General features: G+C 37.1%; 1 protein-coding gene across 4 annotated transcripts in view; it reads left to right on the plus strand.

Moving 5' to 3' along the window:
* STXBP6 (syntaxin binding protein 6) overlaps positions 1-21,929 on the plus strand; it is a 94,917-nt gene that overhangs the window by 25,345 nt on the left and 47,643 nt on the right. The window contains exons 1-2 of one of the 4 annotated variants that reach the window (XM_053981220.1): positions 3,961-4,019; positions 9,356-9,543. In XM_053981220.1, coding sequence (XP_053837195.1) covers positions 9,390-9,543 — 154 coding nt within the window. In that variant the 5' untranslated portion in view covers positions 3,961-4,019; positions 9,356-9,389. Of the gene's footprint in view, positions 1-3,960; positions 4,020-6,075; positions 6,142-9,355; positions 9,544-21,929 lie in introns of those variants that run through there. The other 3 variants (XM_053981221.1, XM_053981219.1, XM_053981223.1) reach the window with 3 other exon arrangements.

The raw sequence follows: 21,929 nt of genomic DNA on the forward strand, positions 1-21,929 counted from the left end.
TAATATCCCCAGAACCACATGTATTTCATTCTTAAAAGCATTATGCATTTTGCCAGTTAGTTTTTCTTCTTAGGCATTTGGAGTGATTGAAAAAAACCACTATTTATACTTAACGAGGAATGTTGATTCACCTTAAATGGATGGAATAAAATGCTTTGACGCCTTGATGTTATGTTTTATTGTCTTGTCCCAGTGTATTACTGTGCTGTTGTGCTTTTCCCGCTTTTCCCCAACATTAAAGTAATATAAAGGAACTTTTTTTTTTTTTTTTCCCTGATCTGGGTGTTGCAGGTTGCAGTTTAGAAAATTGAAAATATTTAGCCTGAGAGGCCTGATTTTGTTCCCTCCTTCTCTTTTGGGATATTTAATTTAATGGATGACTGCAACTTGTACCAATATCAGTTATGTGAGGAGGAATGGAAATGGAGCTGGGAGGATTTGTAAAACCTGATTTCAGAATGTACTAAATTATACTAGTTGGAGAAAGCAAGTGGTAAGAGTACTATGTGCCAGCTGTTCAAAAAAAATTTGTGGGGTTTTATATTTTCTTTCTTTAAAACACCTTCAGCTGATGCTGTATGAATAACCTGTCTCTCTGGCAACCTGTACACTAAATTATGAATCCATTTAATGTGTTTTTTCAATTATCAGTACTTAAGTCAGAATCTGGTTCCTGTGAGATGTCTTGATAGAATAGGTGATGTGAGTTAGTGTGTTGTAGTTATGGGTGCTATACGGCAGTAAAAGCATTGCATCATTTGTTTTGTATATTTCTATAGGCAACAGTTCCGATAGCTGTGTAACAGAGCCTGGCTTTTTGATACTCCTCTGTTTAAGCCAACAAATAATGGAGTCAGTATACCAAGAAATTGTATATTATCTTGAGCCCCATTTTTTCTTATCAAGGAGAAGCCCCATATGAACTCCTATTTTAGCACTTTTTAGTAAGTTCGGTTCTTTGTGGCAAAGTTTGATTTTAAAAAATTTTGTCTAGATTGGCTCCATGCCATGTCTTCAGTCAATGATTTCAATATTTGATGAAACTACATGACATTTGGGGTTCTCTCTTTAAAGCATAATTTCATGATCCTTGTAAACTAACACTGCTGGGGGCCCTAATCTTATCACCTGCACTTCATTCCCGTGTGCTGACACACAGCTGTGGAGTGCACTGTATCAGGGAGCTTGATCTGAGTAAAACCAAAAGTAATCACTATTTTTTTAAAGATAGCTTAAAACTGGATTAATTCTCGTCTAGTTCACTACACTACCACAGAAGCATTTATGCTGTCATAAGGAAGAGAAGTACAAAATGAAATCAATAATTTCTGCCAGTACAAGTGCTCGAGGTGGTCATAAGTTAAATGAGAAGTAACACAAACTACTGAAAGAAACTGTGCATGTTCTTAACTAGAGTCCTTTCAACTAGTTCCCCTTTCCTCGAGGAACATAGCTGCTCCTCACCAGTATTCTTTAATTTCATATTTTTAGTGATTTTTCTTTGCCAAAATATGGACAAACAATTGAACAAGTAATAATAGCTCAAATGCAATTTCAGACCAGTTGATTGGGTTTGTGATAAAGTATTAGGCCATGTGAATAAGTTAGAACTGCTTTAATGGTGCCTCTGATGCTGTCTCATGTGATATTAGTCACATTGGATTAACTAAAGAAATAAGGTTCATATGAAAATAGCATAAGATGTAGAAAACCAGAAATTATTTAGAAGTGTATTCTAAGGAGTTGGTATCTTTCTAGTTCTTACTGGAGGAGTCAAAGGAAGCTGTGTTAGGTCTCAAACAATTTTAACTGTCCAAAGTGATGGCACACAGAATGTACCTCCTGACTTTTGGTGGGTGTTAATCTAGAGAACTGCAAGTGTTAAAAGACAGAATTGGACTGTAAAACTATTATACAGTAAGAGAAATAGCCTTAAAGCAGTAAGTACAAAAATCCCCTGTTAAGTTGGAATAATTAGTTATTCAGATGTCAAATGTCTTTTTTTTTTCCTTCCCCACAAAAAGATTGAAGAACATGGTAGATGTTGAACTGAAGCTCTTGTGTTTTGCTGACTATGTATGGCAGTAGCTGTATAAGGAGTATTCACTCCTTATAGAAGTCTGTAGATCTTGAGTTGGTAGGGGCCCATAAGGGTTACTAAGTTCAACTCCTTGCTCCTCACAGGACTACCTAAAACTAAAGCATATGATATTGTCCAGATGCTCCTTGAACTCTGACAGGCTTGGTGAGGTGACCACTTGTTGAGGAGCCTGTTCCAAAGACCGAACAAATAGTTCTTTCAGTTGACTCTTGTGCAATCAATGAAACTGTGAGTCCAGACTTGAGGATTGCATTGCAGAAAAGATGCAGGCTAATGGGAAAAAGTCTAGAGAGGTGAGGTGTTTGGAGGAAGAAAACAGTGAGGAATGGCAGAAGAAACTGTGACAGTCCCTCCTGCAAATGAAAGTCTTAAGCTTGGGTGTAATGACTGGTCTTAAGATCTAAACACTAATGAAAGGTCATAAGACTTAAGCTAACCTCTTAAGACTATGATTTTCAATGTTATTATGCAACAGTAATAGTTCTTACTGTTGTGAATGTCCCAGTGTCCTGAGGGCAAATTTCTACAAATGCAAATCTGGTCTCTCTGTGGCTTTATTATAACATCTGGTAGTGCCTAAATTTCTTGGTGAATCTGTGTGATTCAAAATGTTCCTGTTTTAAGAGGATGACCCCAGCGCAGTCTTCCCAAGAAGTTCTTGACTGACTTTTGGTAAACAGTTTTGTAGATTGGGTGGTGCTGTTTAATGTGGTGTTGTCCATCTTTCTCTTAAATTTTTATATTTTCGAAATAATGACTTTCAGATTGTTACAAGGAGAATCTGAGTGGGTCTCTAGCTGTTGCTCTTCACTGAGAAAAACCTGGAGTGGGCTGTACCACCTCCACAGAGATGCCTTTGCCTCCCTGGGGCAACTCTCAGAAACACCTTCAGCTTTTCATACTGCTTCCAGGGGAGGGCATTTAGGGAACACAGCTGCTTTTGGCAGTTCAGAAAATGCTGAAAGAATCAGTGTTCACTGATCCTTGCATTATTATGTTATTAATTTCTTATGAGTATAGTCTTGATCCAGAATGCTGTGAAAACAGAAGCAGAAATTAATTTTAATTTGCTGCAGTTTTTGAATATATATTTGTTTTCTTGCACACCTATTTAAAACAATCTACTAATGGTCTGCAGCTACAGAATCACAGTACAGAAATGTTATGTCTTATATTTGAGTTGGATTTTCCCAGATTGCAGTATTTTAGGTTCATTTCAGTATTACATTCTTTTTGTGAGGTGAGATCTGTGATACTGTTTACTAGGACATTAGCTTCTAGATCTGGAATTGCTGTTTTCTTTTCAGAACATGAAATATGACCTGGAATATATAGCAACCCATCCCACAATATGTTTCTGGTGCTTTCTTATGTCACCTCCTACTTAATTTTCTGTACCATTTGGAGACAGTTTAGGGGCACAGTCTCAAAAGAACCAAGTGATACTGCATCTTCTGCTTTTGCTACATCTGCCTTGAGGAAGTACAGGTATCACTTACCAGGATGCTCTATGTATGTATTTTGCTCAGCAGAGCAGAGTGCAAAAATGAAAGCAGCTGCTCTGACTTCCACATTAAAGTGGGACTGGTTCTCATTTGCCCATTTATGGGTTTTCTGTGGTGTCCTTGATCATCTGTCTTTGTAAGATGTTTGGGTTTTTTGCAGGGTGATAGAGGAAGGTGTACCAAACTTCTAGGTGTATTTTTTTTTTTTTAAGATTGTGTTACAGATGAAACTCAAAAGTACCTTCCTTTTTTTTTACTCTCTTTTTATAAATATGTATTTTATTTAGAGCTCTTTATCTCTTTAAATCTGTAGGTCTGTACAACTTGCACAGAATTCAAATCACCTCCCATTGTAATGAAAGGTTATAGGAAATGCTCAGGGCCTCAGGTGAAGAAATGTGTCAAGCATTGAGGTATTTACTGCTTCTGTCTGACTGTAAGATCCTATTACTGTGCACTTCTCCTTTCCTATTTTTTTTTTCCTTGACCAAAAACATCACATGTTCTCAGGCCACACAGTATGGTAGCCAGTACAGTCTTTGCTGTTTCTTTTGCTTATTCTAGGAGCTTTTGAGAAATTCAGTGATTCAAACAAGGCTTCTTGAGGGTTTCAGTAAACAACGCTGCTAAATTCCCATAATCAAACAATGTCTTGATTAAAAACAAAGTTAAGACTTTTATTTCAAATTTACAGTGAATTCTTCCATGTGTTGGTCTTGGATTAGGTGGGATACAATAAAAAGCTTCACTTAAAAGACAGAAGTTCTTTAGCATGTAAGATTCAAATTTTGGATTTAGGAGCTGCTGCTCTCTGAAGCCTGCTTATGTCCTGTTCAACTTGATTGGGCAGTTTATTTTGTAATTACATATGTAAGTGAAAACACATTTCTTGTTTCTAGTTTGAACTGCTAGAAATACAGTTCCAATTTTGTAATTTTCATATTTTGCAATTAATACGTTATTCAAATGAACCAGTCATGGCTGAGAGGTTGTTTGGAAAAATAAATTGGAAATGCCTACAAATAAATTGGACAGCCTACAAATAACTCCGGAGAACGATTGAGGTTTTTTCAGTAAATACTTATAAAAGTTGTATGCCCGTGTTAGTAGGAAGTAATAGATTTTTTCTGGCTGCTGCAGTGGCTGCTGCTATTGTCCTAATTAAAATAAATATCTTTCAAGCAAAGTTAGATTTGAAAATAGAAGGATGACAGAAGATGATCTGATTTACTTTTTATGTTCAAGCATTTTAAAGATTTTACCTTGACTGTTTCAGAATAAGGTTGATCTGATTTGATCCTTGTTTGCAGAGCTAATGAAATTTGGTTATTCCTCTAGGATAAAGGTACGCTTAATAAATGTATTGCAAACCAACTTTTAAAAGTTGTATGTTCTAATATTTGTTCTTTAAAGATTTATAAATTAGTTGCCTTGGGTTTAAAATGTATTTCTGCTTTTTTCAGAATTGTACTAGTTATTTGAGATGACCTGTAATATTAAAAGTAGTTTAAATGCTTCCAGCAAGTAAATACCAGGCAACTATCACAATAGCAAAAGCTGTTCTTTTGGCAACAGTGTCTTGCAATGATTTCCTTAAGTAGATGTCATCTTTTAGGATAGTGGCTTTATTAAAAGCAGATTTGAGTGCTTGCTAGAGTTACTATTCCAAGAATAGTTAGTTGCTCAGATGATTGCACACTGCAGGCAGCATTTCAGTGGTTAGCCTGTCCTGTGAGCCTATCCCTGTTTGTAATTAAACTAAAGATCCTTGAAAACAGCCAGGCTTAGCATACTGAACATTTTTGCCTTTTTTTGGAAACCTTTAGGTCCTTTTCCAGCTCTTGCTTTGTATTGTAATTTACTCCTATTTGAATTCTACATGCTGAGGATTAGTTTTTTTTCTGCATACCTATACCCTCAACAAAGATACTGTAAATCCCCCTTTTTCCGCTTATTTGCATTGAGTCCTATGAAACATGTGGGTGTAAAGATAAATTAGCTGTTTGCTGGCTGTGTGCCTGAAAGCCATCTCCATCTGAGATTCTGGCTGACCAGAAAACTGTCCAGTTTTTTTTTTTTTTTGGGGGGGGGGGGGGGTTGGTTTTTTTTTGTTTGTTTTGTTATTAAACAATCCATTAAGGATTCAGCTTAATTATCCTGGTTTTATTTAATCTTCTTTTTAAGAAATTGCCTTTAATTGTTCATCCCTCACATACTTCTAGAGGAATAAGTCAGCTGTTCACAGAGGGAGCTTTTAGTGATAGAAATATAATGGAGAGGAAGTGTAGTAGAGAAAGATTGAGAAGATGCAAATGAGTAGCGCATTGCAGGCCCTTTTTCAAATCCACACAGGAATCTTCCCTCTCTGTATTTCTTTCATGTGCTGGGGGCACAGTGTAAATGCTGACATCCTGTTCCATAATGCTATAGTAGATGGAGTGAAAAATTGAAGAAGAAAAATGGGGTCTTTGTTTAGCCAAAAGCATGAATATAATAATTTGAGTGGAAGTAAATATGTGGAACAAAGGACGTGAGGTAGGAAATGTGGTCTCTCTGAACTCTTAGGTTTACTGAAACCTTTAAATTCCGCTTACCTCAGAGGGGTTAATGTTGCAAGCAGTAATGCATGGTCTGAGAGTGCTCAGAGATCCTCCAACAAAGTTTCTTCAAGGCTTTTTATTTTGTATTTGAGTACAAATGGGAGGAAAAAGTTTGTGTTCCAGTGCATGAGTTCATATGGGCCTTGAGTAGAAACTGCTGATGTTTTGAATTTGTCCTGGAATGTGCACCAAGAGAAAACATTATTGTGCAAAGAAATATGCATATACAACATGAAGCTGTGCATGTACAGGCAGTGGTTTGGGTTTTTTTTTTTTAATGAAAAGAGGGATTTTGTTGGAGAATGGGAAAAATGAGACTTATTCATGTTCTGTAAGGAAGTATGTATTTTTTTTTTAAGTAAAACTGCCAGAGATTGTATTATCTCCACTTGTGAAAACAAGGAGCACTGGAAGGCTTTACTTATTTAAACAGATGTCTTTTGCATGCATCTACTAGTGCATAGGAGAAGGTTGCCTACTTTAATTCAGCTGCTGATTTTTTGACCTATGAAAAACAACTTCATCTAAACTATATTGACATCTCAATCTCAGAAGTCTGTTTGTACACAGGCACAGTTAGTTATTTTCTTCTTTAGATAAACAGGCTTCTGGGATTTATGTTAGTGTCAGTTTTCACATCAGATTTGGCAGTTGTGTCAAGTACACAGTGTTAGATTAATTGTTTGAATATTGCTTCTGGAGCTGTTGTCAACCCAAGTTCTGGGAACAGAAGGGTCACCTTCTCTGAAGCCAGGAGTCCACACTTTAGTTGGAGGTTCTGGTCACAGTCCAGGTATCTACTGTGTCTGTGTACAGATTCTGGTAGATGTATACAAAACCAGCTTAATGTCAAAGCCAGTCGCAGCATGCAGCAATAAACCACTAACATTTTATGATACTGTAGGTAAGAAAAACTTGCATCTTCTCTTAATCCAGGAAGACTTTACATCCCTGAGTAATTTTTGAAGTCCTATCTTATTTTAGAGTCCGTGACCATTAAGAAAATGTCTGAAAACATCTGTTCAACAACTCAGTTTCAGAATTAACAGCATCAGATCATTGCAATCTGGAAAGCACTGTTTCAGTTGAAAGTCACTTGAGTGTCTTTTAACCTGATAGCACTTCTGTGTGTTTTCCCAAAAAGCTATTCATTGAAAATTCTTTAGGCACATGAAGGTCTGGGTTTTGCAAAGATTATCAGTCTCTAGCTCAGTCAGGAGGAGGTCTATGTGTTTAAATTTGTAGTAGTTAACGGTGGCCTTGAATTAAAAAAAAAAAAAAAAAAAAAAAAGAAATTAACCCCAAAGCTACTTGCAATGTCCCAACAGTTTAAATGCTGGTATGATGTACTCTGCAAATATTTCTATAACACAGAGGAAGAGAGAAGTATGTGATGAATGTGAAAACAATGCATTTTCTTTCACAACTTTTTTCTAAGTAACTACCATGTAAGTTTATTCTTTTGATTCTGTTCTCATGTTGATTTATTCACTGTTAAAGGATAGGTAGCTAAGATATCGGGACTTATGAGATCACACCTTGTCAGGAGCTATACATTCTTTGTTCCCTTGAAATTGGTCTGGATTTTTCTTTTGATTGAGACAATTTTTAAATGTAATTCACTTTTGTTCATGTAAAATGACCTGATGTAAAAACATGTCAGAATTCAAATACCTCTGTGTTGGTTAACTGAGGTATACTGTTACAGATCATTTTGGCACAGGATTCTGTTTGCATCCCAAAATTAGCAGGTGGTGAATTCAGTTTGGATGAAGTTGTGCTGTCTCACATGTACTTTTTTTTAAAATTTTCCCATTTTTTAAGATAAGGGAATGTCATAAATAGTGTTAATAAAACATTGAGACTGAAAGTGTTAAGGCAATTACTTTGCTGGTAGTATGCACACAAAAAAAAAAGGATCTATGACACTCTTGGTTTCATAATCTAATTTGACTGTAGTTTATTTACATTTATTTTAAATTTTGGCAAATATCAAATGATCCCACAGGCAGAATAATCAGGTAGTTCAGGCCTGAGTATAATCATCTTCATACTAAGAAAGCTAAGGATGTCAAAAAGACAGCTTGAAAGTCTTAGTAATACAGAAATGTGTAAATTAATCCATGTGCATTGGAGTGTCATTATATTGGAACAATTAAAGGTGTTATTCAGTAGTTTCCATAAATGGGGTCCTGTGTATGTGTTAGAAGACATCAGTGCAGAACTAATTGGAGTTACAGCTTATACCAAGAACCTGCTAATGTGCCCTCTGAGTTCTCCCTCCTTTAGTTAGGCTCTTCTGCAAGCTGTGATGAGGTTGTTTTTTGGGATGTGCATGACTAAGCAGCTTCCCTCCTCCCTCCCTGTTCTCTGCAATAATTTTTTTTCCTCTACGAACGTGTATGTCTCTCCTGAGACAAATGTCTCTCCTAAGACAACTGTGCTGTTTTGTTACAAAACACGTTGAGGAACTGACCTGGGTCAAAATTACACAGCCCAAAAGTAGAGGTGTGGTTTTGTCTGCGTTGACCCCGATGGTGTCTCTGACATGGTTTCCTGTGCAGTTGCCCAGTCAGTAATTCCAGAGTTGAGGGGATGAGGTGCTAAAGCTGCAAGAGGTGCAAGAGCTGTGCAATCAAGTGCTGTCACAGGAGCAGTGCTCCTGAAGAACAATCTCACCAAGTCTGATGCTGTCTCTGTCCTCCGTAAATGTGACTTATTGTGTGCCAGCACAACCACAGTGCTCCTTCCCTATGCCCTTGCGGTGCTTTCCCTGTGTATGTGGGACACAGATCTGAGTTGCCCTCTGTTATCACAGGGGGAATTAATGAAGCATTTTTTGCTGCATGAAGTTAAACAGGGTGTTTCTCTGAGAAGATTTTGCAACATACTGAAGTGCTAGGTGCTTCTGCCCAAAATAATCTAAGCTAGTATAAGCAAATTTAAGAAGTGTGGTGAACAACTTCAGTGAAGACACTTAAATACTTTGAAAATTCTGCCTTTAAGAATATGAAATTATTTTCTAAATTCTTGAAGCATTAAAAACTTTCTTTGAAGGTCAGAGTTTTTAATGCCTCAGTAAGTTAAGTGGACTTTGATATAAATTAAGAGTTTCTAATATTGTTTCATATTTATGATTTTATTTTTAGACACCACCAGTCTATTATATACCTGTGATCTACAATGAATGCCAAATCTGCAATCAGCAAAGAGATTTTTGCCCCACATGATGAAAGGATGCTGGGGGCTGTTCAAGTGAAAAGAAGAACAAAAAAAAAGATTCCTTTTCTAGCTACTGGGGGTCAGGGTGAATATTTAACATATATCTGCCTGTCAGGTAAGTTTAATGACTTTTGACATCCAGTAATTTGTTTAGGTCTATCTTTGATTAACTGATTAGCTGTTGTCTGTTGCCATAAGGAGCTGGGTGATTCCAATCTTCATAATGTAATGAGAATTATAGCACTTAGACCTTTTATCTTGAAGAACCATGTGCTCTTGGCTGTTTATATATTATAATAAGTTGAACAAGTGGTTTAATTGTTTAAAAATGCCTAGATGTTCTCTCATAGCACAACTGCAGAGTATGAATAAATAGAATATTTGGTAACAGTCTTTCCTTAGTCAGAGTAAGATATTTCTTAGAAGGATAAACTTTTCAGGACATTAAAGTGATATACAATGTAATTTTTTATGCCAGGTTTCAATGTCTGCCAACTGAGCATGTGTGAATATCTTTGGTATTTTAGGGTGATTTAGTCACTTGCATTTTTAGGCTTATCAGTTGCTCCCTTTCAGTGTATGCATTTTGCTGGAAGTACAGCTAGTGGCCAGAAGAAATGTTCTATGACTCTCAGAAGAGTACAATTATTTTTGGACTAAATGAGAGATTTTCATGACTCTTTCAAATTGTGCTGTTATTTTTTTAAATAATGTTAAAACTTTCAAAGCATAGGAGGTGAAATTCAGTGACTCTACTACTGTTCTAGCACATCACACATCTGCCCAAAACGTGTACATTTATTGAATGATATTGCATGATATGCTATTCAGATACATATGTACAAATACTTCTGTTAAAACACAAGCTGCAGCGGAATTGCACACGCATACTGAGGTCAGTGAGACAAAACAGAAGACCTTTCATTTACAGCTGAGTATTTTGCTTGTCATTGTAGAATCATAGAATATCCCAAGTTGGAAGTGACCTACAAGGATCATTGAGGCCAACTCCTGGCCCTGCATTTTGGTAAACCCAAAAATGGCACCATGTGTCTGAAAGCATTTCCAAATGCTTTGTGAGCTGTGCCAGGCTTAGTGCTGTGACCAGTTCCCTGGGGAGCCCCGTTCAAGGGTTTGAACACCCTCTGAATAAAGAATCTTTTTCTGATACCCAGCCTAAGCCTTCCCTTAGAGAGTTTCATGCTATTTCCTCAGGTCCTATCAGTGGTTATGAGAGTGAAAAGATCAATGTGTAACCCTCTGCTTCCCCTCCTTGGGAAGCTGTAGACCACCATGAGGTTTTCCCTCAGTCTCCTATTTTCTAGTCTGAGCAAGCCAAGTGACCTCAGCCATTCTCCCCACATAGAGAGCTTCAAGGAAGGATTTAAAAATTGATTCCCCTAGGCTGTTCTGTAGACTTGTAGTTGGGATACTCTGGATGTAAGAATTGCATGCTTTAGTCTTCTCAAGGGGTGGGGGAAACTAATCTAGGCCTCTCAACTCTTAAAGAAATGTTCCAATCACTAATGCTTTTAAGCAAAGCTAAACTCTCCTTCTTTCAGCAGTCTTATTTTTCAAAAGTCAGTCCAGTTTTTTTTCTAAGTCTTCTTGTAAAGAGCAATCATGTTCTAGGTCTGCGCAGTAAGTTTTGGGATACACAGGTGTTTGATACCCATGTTCATGATTAAAGGTTAGAGATCTGCTCACTCACGATTAAAGATGTGCCCTATGCTTACAATTTTCTGTAGGTTAACTCTTCAATAGGTGGATTTTTTCTTTTTTTTTTAATTGCCATTCTGTAAAACTTAGCCCTCCTTCCGCTCCCCCACTCCATATTCAAATGTGTCAGTCAATATGGATTTTAAGACAGTGAATGGTCTTAATGCTTTTACTGTTTTACTGCCACAGCATATTATGAGTAAGGAAGAAATAGTGGATGTCCTGACTTAAGCAGAGTTTGTCACTTGTGATAAGAAGTATTCAGGATCTAAATAAAGTTACTTTGTGGCAGACACTGAAAAGCTGCATATTGGTATTGCCAGAACCCTCACATGTGGCTCACTGTTCATGGGGTTTTGCACAGATCTGAGACCAGGTTTTCTCATATACATTTATAGTTTGTTATGAGAGTACAGTATGATTGGTAATATCAGTAGGCAACAAAATGAGTAGGGAGAGGACTGCCTGGCTATGTTTGATGTCACATTCCAAACAGTCTGCTCAGCAAGATTATGCAATACAGTAGGGTCAAGTGCAATTAGTTACATAGTCAGGAATCATCTAATGTACAAAGCCATGCATTAGGGAGTGCATGTTTCTGCCACTGTGTTTTTAAAAGAAATTGTGATGAGGATAAACTGTAATTTTTGCCTATTCCTAATGGCTGCGAAGCAATAATGGTTTTAGTTGCAGCACAAAGTTGTTACAGAAAAAGTTTCTGTTTAGTAAGGTTAAGTTAATGTCGTCATGGCAAATTAGCTGTGCCCCAAACAGTCCAAGATGGATTGTATCTTGGGACAGCAGAATACACTTGATTACCTTCCCTTTTTGATGTAATGTGTACAGTGAAGCAGTCACAATGGTGGCTAGCTCTGGATTTGTATTTACATTTCAGGCAACACGTGCTTTAGTGTGCTGAGTGTTGCAACCTCTTCCCTGGAAATGCCTTTATCAGCTTTTGACTCTTGTCCCATTTTTGCCAGGTTTGCTATATATTAGGTAAACAAAGTGACTGGAATATCTGTGTATTCATAGTTTCTTGGACTAATTCAGTTTGGCTTTTGCTGAAAGGAATTTGATAATTTACTCTTTAGAACAGAATTTGTCAGTTGAAAGAATAGAAACTGACTCCTTATATCCTTAGGGGCTATAAATATAAAACATCTTGTCTAGTTGTAGTTTCATCCAAGATACGTTACAGAAAATCATACATCAGCCACTGTGACAGCTACTTCTATTTACTGCTCACTTTGAAACTGAGAAATTACACAAATTGTTATAACCAGAGTTAAATGTTTTCCTTTCAGTGCTGAACTGAAGTTTGGTGTTGAAAAGACATTTTATCATAGCTGTTTATTTGAATTTCTGTAAGCGTGGATAGAGATGCTGAGCAGAGAGAATGCTGTCAGCTGTCTCTGAGGCCGTTAGCCTCAGAGATGGGACAGTGAACCATTAGAAGAATCAAATACTGAGCAAAGCAAGATGGGAGAGTAAGGAAGATTCTTCCTTATTATTGGTATTTCAAGTATTGTATGTATTGGTATACTGGGTTTTTTTATTTAAAATATTGAATACTGAAATGGTTAGAAGTAAACATTAATGCTTGAAAGAGGTATAGCTAAAGCCTGTAATCTGAAATGGGATACAGATTAATCTAAGAAACCTATAGCAAGACTGCTTGACAGCCTGGTGGAAGCCAAGCAGCTGGGTTACCTGCAGCTTTCTAGCCTAGTGTTGGAGCTAGCCAAGTTAAATTGGCAAATAGAGCCAAAACAGATCTTTAAGGAATTATTTAGTTGAAGAAGAACAAGAAAGGAGTAGACAGATGGGAAACACAGAGGTGGGGTGGCTGTAGGCAGAACAGAGAAAATGAACACTGGGATTTTTTGTAATGTAAAAGAGGATTTAACACAGAGAAAAGACAAGAAATTCAAAGCTGAAAGTGGATATTTATCACCTCCTCCACACTAGCAGACCTAGTGAGAGTTATTGGATCAGGTCTAAGTTTTAATTTTGTCACCATTGTCTTACGTAATTGAAACATAATTTTTAAAATAGTTCTTAGCCTTATTTAGAATTCTGAATTAAGTATAAAATACTTAAACAGTCACTTCAGAAGTATAGGTCATTGGCCTACTCACCAAAGAGTATTTTCCCCTCTGTTTAAATGCTGTGAGAATGTTACTTCAGTGTTCATCATATTCACTTTCAATCTGACCCACTTAGATGTCAGACTCTACTGAATATTTGATTATTTATACAAAAAAGGTCATGACTGACATAAGAGATTTGGTCAGCCTAGAAGAGCACACCATCCAAATGGTGGTCCAGTCTTCTGCAAGCTCTGACCTAGACAGTTGTTTGCAGACAGCTGCAGGCCAGTTGTGGTGCTTTGCCCAGCCCTATGGACCCAGACTGGATCATGGCTGAACAGACTAGGATGTTCAGCAAGGACTGAACAGAGTCCAGTACAAGGCTTGTATTGTGTTTTGTTGTCAAAATTCAAATTCCTTTTTTCAGAGCAGAGGAAAAAACCAAACAAGCTTCTTTCTTCACTATCTTACCTTGGTAATGTCTTCTTTAAGGTGAAGGTTTAATAGTTCAGGTATCTGTAGGGCAAATAATGTCCAGCTCCTCTTGCTGTGTGCTCAGTGGCCTATATTTACTGCTTTAAACTGGCCATAAGTTGGATAATGGAAATCACTGATGTTGTTCGAATTGTCGCACAGCATGGTTACATTCATGTACTGTATTTTGTGTGTCTAAATAAATATCTATTAAATATAGACATACAGCATGTACCTTCTAGTGCTAATATTAAGCTGTCAAAACATAATTGCCTTCATCTACTTATAATAAATTATTATGATACTGAATATAGTTCTCAACCAAGACTCTTTTCCTTCCTTTGTTAGAACATACTTTGTCTTTGTTAGGTACTTCTGGTATTTTTCCAGGGTTCCCATAAGGAGTTTTATATGGTCAAATATCAGTTGCTCCTAATGATAATAAATTTCAAACTCCATTCTATAAAAGAAATTTTAAAATATTTTCTTAAGGGTCTTTGAAAAACAAAACTGGTGCATTTTGAGTGGAAGCCAGATTAACCTTCTCTTCTTCATTATTGATCTTTCTGTATATATTGAAATAGAAGGGAAAATGATTAACTACTTTGGAGGGTAGAATGCTTTTATTGTTATATCCTTAATATGTCTTGATGCTTTGATCCCTCCTGATTCTGAGCTGTCCAACATAATATAACCAGTCCTTTTCCACAAGAATTTTGTGTAGGAGGGCATCTTTTTGCAGCAAAGCTACAAAATTATGTATTTGAAAGCATTTAGTCTTAAGATTGGTGTGTTTTGGTTTTTTTTTTGGTTTTTTTTTTTTCTCAAGGTGGAGGAGGAATGTATGTGTGCTCCTGTGCATCCTCCCACTACCCTACTTGATCTTATTCATGTGCAGAAAGTATTTTCTAAATGGCAAGCTAAAGGTGTGCAGTTATGTGTCTGCTGTTTAGCACTCTTTTTTTTTTCCTCAAATCCTTCAGAATAGAATTGTAACAGATTGATAAAACTTACCAGTTTACTGTGCATCAGTATTGTTCCCCAGAGCTCAGTATTGCACCCAGTCCTGATTAATACCTTTATTTATCATCTGGATGAGGGGATCAGGTGCTTCCTCAGACAGATTACAGGCTGGGCATCAAGCTGGGCAGGAGTGTTGATCATCTGAAGGGCAAGAAGGCTCTGCAGAGGGATCTGGGCAGGCTGGATTGATGGGCCAAGGCCAATGGGATGAGATTCAACAAAGTCAAGTGCCAGATCCTGCACTTGGAGCACAAGAATCCCAGGCAGCACTACAGGCTGGAGATAGAGTGGCTAGGAAGATGTAAGGTGGCAAAGGATCTAGGAGTGCTGGTCAACAGCTGGATGAACATGTTCCAGTGTGTGTCCAGGTGGCCAAGAAGGTCAATGGCAGCCAGGTCTGTATCACCAACAGTGTGGGCAGCAGGACCACAGCAATCCCTCTGTACTCAGCATTTGTGAGGCTGCACTTGAAGTCCTGTGTTCAGTTCTAGGCCTGTCACTGCAAGGAAGACATTGAGGTGCTGGAGCATGTCCAGAGAAGGGTAACGAAGCTGGTGAAGGTTCTAGAGGGTAATGCCTATGAGAAGCAGCTGAGGGAATTGTGTTTGTTTAACCTGGAGAAAAGGATGCTCAAGGAAGATGGAGCAAGATGGCAGTCTCTACGACTGCTTGAAAGGAGGTTGTAACAAGGTGGGGGTCAACCTCTTCTCCCAGGCAACCAGTGATAAGACAAGAAAATGGCCTCAAGCTATGCCAGAGAGGTTCGGGCTGGACATCAGGAGGAACTTCTTCACAACAGGGGTTTCTTAAACACTGGAATGAACCGCTCAGGGTGGTGGTGGAGTTGCCATCCCTGGAGGTGTTCAAAAGAAATGACCGGATGTGGCGCTTAGTGCCGTGGCATAGCTGACATGGTGATGTTCGGTCAAAGGTTGGACTTAGTGATCTGAGGTGTTCTCCAATCTAAATGATTCTGTCGTTTTCTGGGCACTTTCAGTTTTTAAAATGTGTCAATACACAGAATTTCTGTTACTAATGTTGCTTTCAATTCTATTCAGACTTGACCTCTTGAAATTATTTTTCCTTCCACCTCAACCAGACATAAACTCCTTGAAAAGATTTCCAAAATCTCAAATGAGATATCTTGGAAAAACAAGAAAGAAAAAAATATGAGCAAAACAAAGGCACTGAAAACTTGATGGGAAATGTGAGGCATTTGTGATCTGTTTATTCAGTCGTATGTAAATTTGCAGTAATTAAAAGGAATAAATTCAATATTCATAAATACAAAGACAGTTTTGATGCAGCAAAATTTATGGATAAAACAAATTGATTGTAAAACTGTATACTGGAAGTTGTGCATTGGGAGCTGCTTGTTGCCTCATTCGTCATAAAAGAAACTTGATGAGATTAGTAGTAGGACTTCCTGGCTTTTTTCATGGAGGTTTGCAAAAATTGCTGTGACAATTACTACACAAAATAGTTATGTTGCAGACCCCCTCGCTCCCCTCCATGTTCAGAAGAGAATGGGGCCTCTGTAGAGTTTGATCCATTTCTTGTAATTACTTGTGCTGGCTACTTGTACTCAAGAGCTGGCAGCACCTTATTTCAGTGGTGATGATGTATTTCAATGCCATGTTTATCCCAGAACATGGCAGATGCTTGTATCAAGTTTAATGCCAGGTTAAAATGTTTGAATGTCATGATGTCTTTGGAAATAGTTTGTTCATTCTTTGTCCAAGTGAGGCTTTTGGCAGGGTTTTTTGCTATATTGTATGTGATAAAAATGCAGAGCTGTAAAGGCTCTACTTAACAAATTTCCATGGTAACTCTTCCTTTAAGTTGAAGTACAGCAACCATGCACATAAGACCTGTGTGAGTATCCCCTCATTCCTAGCTTGGCAGAAGATATTCTTGTGGTACCATAACAGTTAAAACTGCTGTGTTTTGCTTTGCAATAGGATTCATTCCAAACAGTTTTCTTAGTTTCTGTAGTGCTGGAGTGTAGTATATATAATACCCTGACTCACTGCATTATGGATTGCTGAACTTGAATCATACTGGGCAGAAAACATCTGGAATGTTCCCTTGATGTTGTATTTCAGAAAGCATTTCTGTTGATTGTTGTCTAGTTCTGCTCTTAGAAGTAATATCATCTTGTGAACAAAACTAGAAGTTCTCTTTCTCCCTGACCAGTGCTTACTGTATTACAGACTCTTTTAATAGATAAATATCAGATTAAAATCTTATCCTTTTATAGTACTCCAAGCTGTATGAGTCAAATCCTGCAAGTTTTCACCATACATCTGGCCTTTAAATACTGTACTATCAAATAATTTTCAGTGCAGAGCAGCACGTAAGAAATACTTAATAAAGGAACTGCTAAGCTGATCAGAGTACTACATCAAGCTTCTCTATCATTAGGTAGATTTTATTGTTGCCTTGACAAAGAAAAATATTAATAATGCAGTTCTGATGTCTAAATATTTTCTGTTTGGGACTTTAATCTGAAAATAATCCTTTTAAAGCAAGTAAAATTGAAAAAGAACAGATCAGAACTGACGATTGATTTTCTGGTGTGTTTCGCCAGTATCCCCCAGTTTATGCAAACTGCTGCCACAGGAGCTCATGTACCAGTTAAGTAGCAAGATACCTGAAAAACACAGTAGGGGGGAATTAGTTAATGAACTAAGTCTGTCTGATTGTCCCTCACTGTTATAATAGCTGAACGTTTCAGACTGTTGCAATAAAAACAAGCTCATATTCTCATGTATGCATATATATGTGCTCCTGTGAATAAGTGCTCTGCATTTACAGCAGGCATTGTTTTTCCTCCAGCCTACTTACATTGAGATTTTTAGTAACTTGTTTTTGTACTCTGATTATGCATATCCTAACAAGAAGGAAAAAACAACATACGAAGGGTGGGGAGGCTGTGAGAGAATATAAACTATGCAAAGTTTTGTTGGCCTTGTATCAGGGAGGAGCCTACCCATTAGTCCAAGTTAAAACAATCTCTAGTAACTGTTTAGCTGGAACAACTTCACAGAGAAAGTCTGGCACACCCAGTCAGCTGCTTTTCTGTTCATTAGAGCTCAGCAGCACACAGTAACTCTCAGTAGCCTCAGGGAATGACAAATTTAAAGCCCTACAAATTGTCTAATGTTACTGTTTTAAAGAAAATTTAATTTGGGTGAAATTTTTTAGGGTCTGAGCCTGAGAAAACTATAACATTGTGGAACATACTTGTCAGGCAGTGAAGTTCTTTGGGCATTTTTAGCCCCTAATTCTAAATAGTTATTGGAAAATTAAGCATTTCATTCTCTTTTCATATTGTCTACTTAGACCTGTCTTGAGAGGCTCAGCTGGAAGGGAAGCTGCAACATAAACGTCTTGCTGGATGAAATAACTGGTAAATGCTTTTCCTGGATAATATGATAGCAGCCCCTGCTGTGTTAGTTTTCTTAAACTTGTGCCTCATGTCACTCTGTGGAACACAGATAGTGTGGAATACACATAGCAATGGCAAGAGCAGTTTGCTGTGGTTGGATCAATGACTTGGAAGGAAATAGAACTGTTTAAAGAATATTCTCTTATTTCTAGCGAGAGAAGTGTTTACAACATGTATTTAAAGCATTTACACAAAGTATGCTTTTTCTGAGTGAGGCAAAAAATTGGAAGCTGAAGTAAACAAAAGATTTCAACCTCCATACATTATATTTATTCACTTGCATTAATGACAGATTGCTAAAGAAAACTTGGCTGTTTAAGTGGGAATATCTAAAGTTGTCTTGAATACTATCTGAGTACTATTTTAGTACTATTTTAGGCAGCTGAAATTTGTTGAATTTACTTCAAAAGAAAACATCTAGGTAGAGAACTCTTAAGAGTTCTGGAATAATTTCTGTTCTCCTTTATTTTTGTACTCACATATCATGATTTCTTTTAAGAATAGTTTTCTTAGGTTTAGCACACATAAGTTTGCTGTACAAATGTGCAAACAATCCTTCAGCTGTACCATTTCAGGGAATGCTGCTTTTTTGCCCAGTGTTCAATCTGTAATGAAAGATAGCTGGGAAACAAAAGAACAAAAAATGTCTTTAGCTATGGGGAACAGAAAATGGGTTGAGGAGATGCTTTGAAATTTGTTAGGAACTGGAAAAAGGGAGGGTTTTACAGTGGCAATAGGAAGAGTCTAAACTGATAAACCACTGTATGGATTGACTGATAAAGCAATTAATATTTTATTCATCTGGACTCCAAAATAAGTTTTTAAAAAAATTTAAATTAAAAAGTATGTTTTCCTTTTGTCTTTTGTTTTCCCCTGACCATCCAGAGATAAAAAGTAAGCAAGTTTGCCTTTGGATTTTGTGTTGTACTTTGGAAGTATTGAATCACATAATCATTTAGGTTGGAAAAGATCTCTAAGATCATTGAGTCCGACTTTGACCAGTCATCACCTTGTCAGCTAAATTGTAGCACACCATGTCCAGTCATTTTTTCACATCTCCAGGGATATATTCTGTGATCTGTGTTTGTATCATTTTTAACTAAGAGTGAGGTTTGTTTGTGTTCCAGCTAGAATCTGATATATCCCAATAAAATATTTTTGTGCTTAGGTCAAATAGCTTTTGTTCTGGCCAGGGAGAAGGGTGAGGAGGGCAGGAACAGAACAGAAAGAATAAATGCATGCAACTACACAAGCTGGTTGAACCACATACTTCTCTTGCCTCTAATGATGTGTTGGAACATGATGTTGCCATTTTGCAAGTTAGGGCTTTCAGTCTGTACTGAGATACTAAAGTATGAGGCTGTATTCAGTCTTTACGAAAGTAAAGTATGGACTTTACTAAAGTATGTCTAAAGTACGTCTAAAGTACGTCATGGTTGTGAGGCTTTGTGATCCATGTGATGAGAAAGAACTTTTCATTAAAGACTTTAACTGCCTTTTAAATATGATAAGAATATTTCCTTCTTTAGTAATTTTTCAGTCCTTATGTTACACTAATCAGAGAATGACAGAACAGCCCAGGTTGAAAGGAGACTAATAATCATCTGGTCCAGCCTTTATTTGTTAACTAATATAAAAAAAAAAAAATAGTGTGTAGTGAGGCACTGGTGTTGTTCAGACTGTCTGCTGGAATTATCCAGAGCAGCAGCCTAAACAAGTAGAAATGGTGTCAAGAATAGTGTTTTAACCATTCATTTAGGTAGGTAGCACAGTCTCAAAGACTTGAATGACCAGAGGTGTACTGCTGCTTTGGACTCAAAATTTAATGATGTCTAGAAAATCTTGTAAAAAGTGCATGTATCTGTGACTATCTACTGTTCTGCTTTTTCTGTTGTGTTTATCCATAACCCGTGGTTTCTCACTGTTTCAGCTCAGTCACTTCTTTAAAGGGTTTCATATGGTTCTCAGGTCTGCTTAATGTGGGCCTATTCAAACAGCATTTCTTTTTTTCAATTTACTTTTTTCTCTCTTTAAAAAAACACCTGCATAATTTAGGGCGATCAGCTTTGTTTCATGATGTCTTTCTCCTTTTTGCACATCTGTAATGCCTTTAGAAGATGAGAAAAATGTTTGAAATTCCCTCTTTCTGTGAGTAGCTCCTATTCTGAAACAAATCAGTTGTGGACAACTTCTTTTAGTCTTCTGATTTGTCAACGTTTTACTTTGGCAAGGTTTCTGTTTGTTACTTCTAATTCTAAAATATGCCTTTTTCTTTATGATTAATTAATTGCATTATTTAGCCATGGCTATTGCTTCTTGGAAAGGTTTCAGTGACTAAACATAGTTGTTTCACTTCAACTTAATTCTTGTTTTAATTTTGCGCACTTCCTTCCTGAATGTGAATATTCACTAGTAACAAGCCATTGTCCACTTGGCGCTAGTTCTGCTTAACTCAATCTCCAGCTGTCCAGCTCTGTGCAAGAATCTATCCTTTTTTCAAACAAAACATAACACTAATCCTCCTCTACTTATGCCAACTTCTTTTGTTCCTAACACACACTAGTAATGTTGCTGATTGTTAACCTCATGTGATTATTCCATCCCCTTTTATCTTCCTGCTCTTTTTAAAGAATCTGCTTTCTGGCTTTTCCATCTTGAAGTCAAGCTCTTAATTTTCAATACTTCATCTGCTCTTTTGGACCATATTTTTGTTTTCCTTTGTTTTTCCTTTTGTTTTTAGAATCCTGCTGCAGCTGTGAACCCAGGCTTCCGCTATGCCATTTCCGTGAAAATTTGATATGCTATCACTTGGCTTCATTCCAGGTTCAGGAGGAATCATTTGGAATGCATAATTTCTATTTCTTATTTTCCCTGAACACTTTGTCTGCACTTCAGTTGGATGTTTGATGTTTCTGGCAAGTTTTGTGAACTCCATGTTTTATCAGTGATTGTCTAATAGGGGATCAAAAGGTGTTCAGTCGATTTGTGCAATATTTTATTAAAGCAGTCCTAGGAGTTGCTTGTCAGCTCTGTGCAGGAAGCTTCTGCACATAACAGAAGGGCAGAGAAACTGTTCCTAAAAAATGGTTGGATTTTTTTTTGACCATAGAGCTAGGTTTTAAAACTTTTTGAAAAAAGTAAGAAGCTCACAGAATAGTGAAGAAATAATGATTACTAGAGCAGCCTTGTAGAGCTGTATTTTTGTCTGTTAATGAGTGTTCATTAGGAAACATTTGTAGGGATGGAGTGCTGGAAACAACTGTGTTGCATTCTTTTAAATGTTTGACATTCAGCTGTAGACTTCTGTGCCTGTGCTCTGGCTTCCTTTCCACCTGTTCAAGTGTCTCCTTCCCTCTAGGAAAGCTTTTTGGCTTTATTGTTCATGTTTCATTCTCTTTTGCCTATTAATCTCAATGAAAAGAGAATTTACAGACTCTTTAGCTTTTTTGTTCTCTACAAATAGTTCTTTGACTATTTGTATAACAAATAGTCTATTAAATTGTCCATGTGCTGAGGCTTAAGTAAACATGGAAGAGAGGGGTACAAACTGAATTCAACACATACACCTTCATATGTTTTAAAATTAGCTTTAGACCTAGTTCCTCTATTTGTTATAAATTTTTTCATAAAACACTTTAATAGTGTGGTATGTTAATAAAACAGTTTGTCAAACATCTGCATGTATATAGAAAATAGAAGAAATGAAAATTCTTTCTGCTTTTAAGTGCTGCCTAAGCAGAA

The sequence above is a fragment of the Vidua macroura genome, chromosome 6, assembly GCF_024509145.1.
Source record: "Vidua macroura isolate BioBank_ID:100142 chromosome 6, ASM2450914v1, whole genome shotgun sequence".
In the NCBI taxonomy this organism is placed as follows: Eukaryota; Metazoa; Chordata; class Aves; order Passeriformes; family Viduidae; genus Vidua; species Vidua macroura.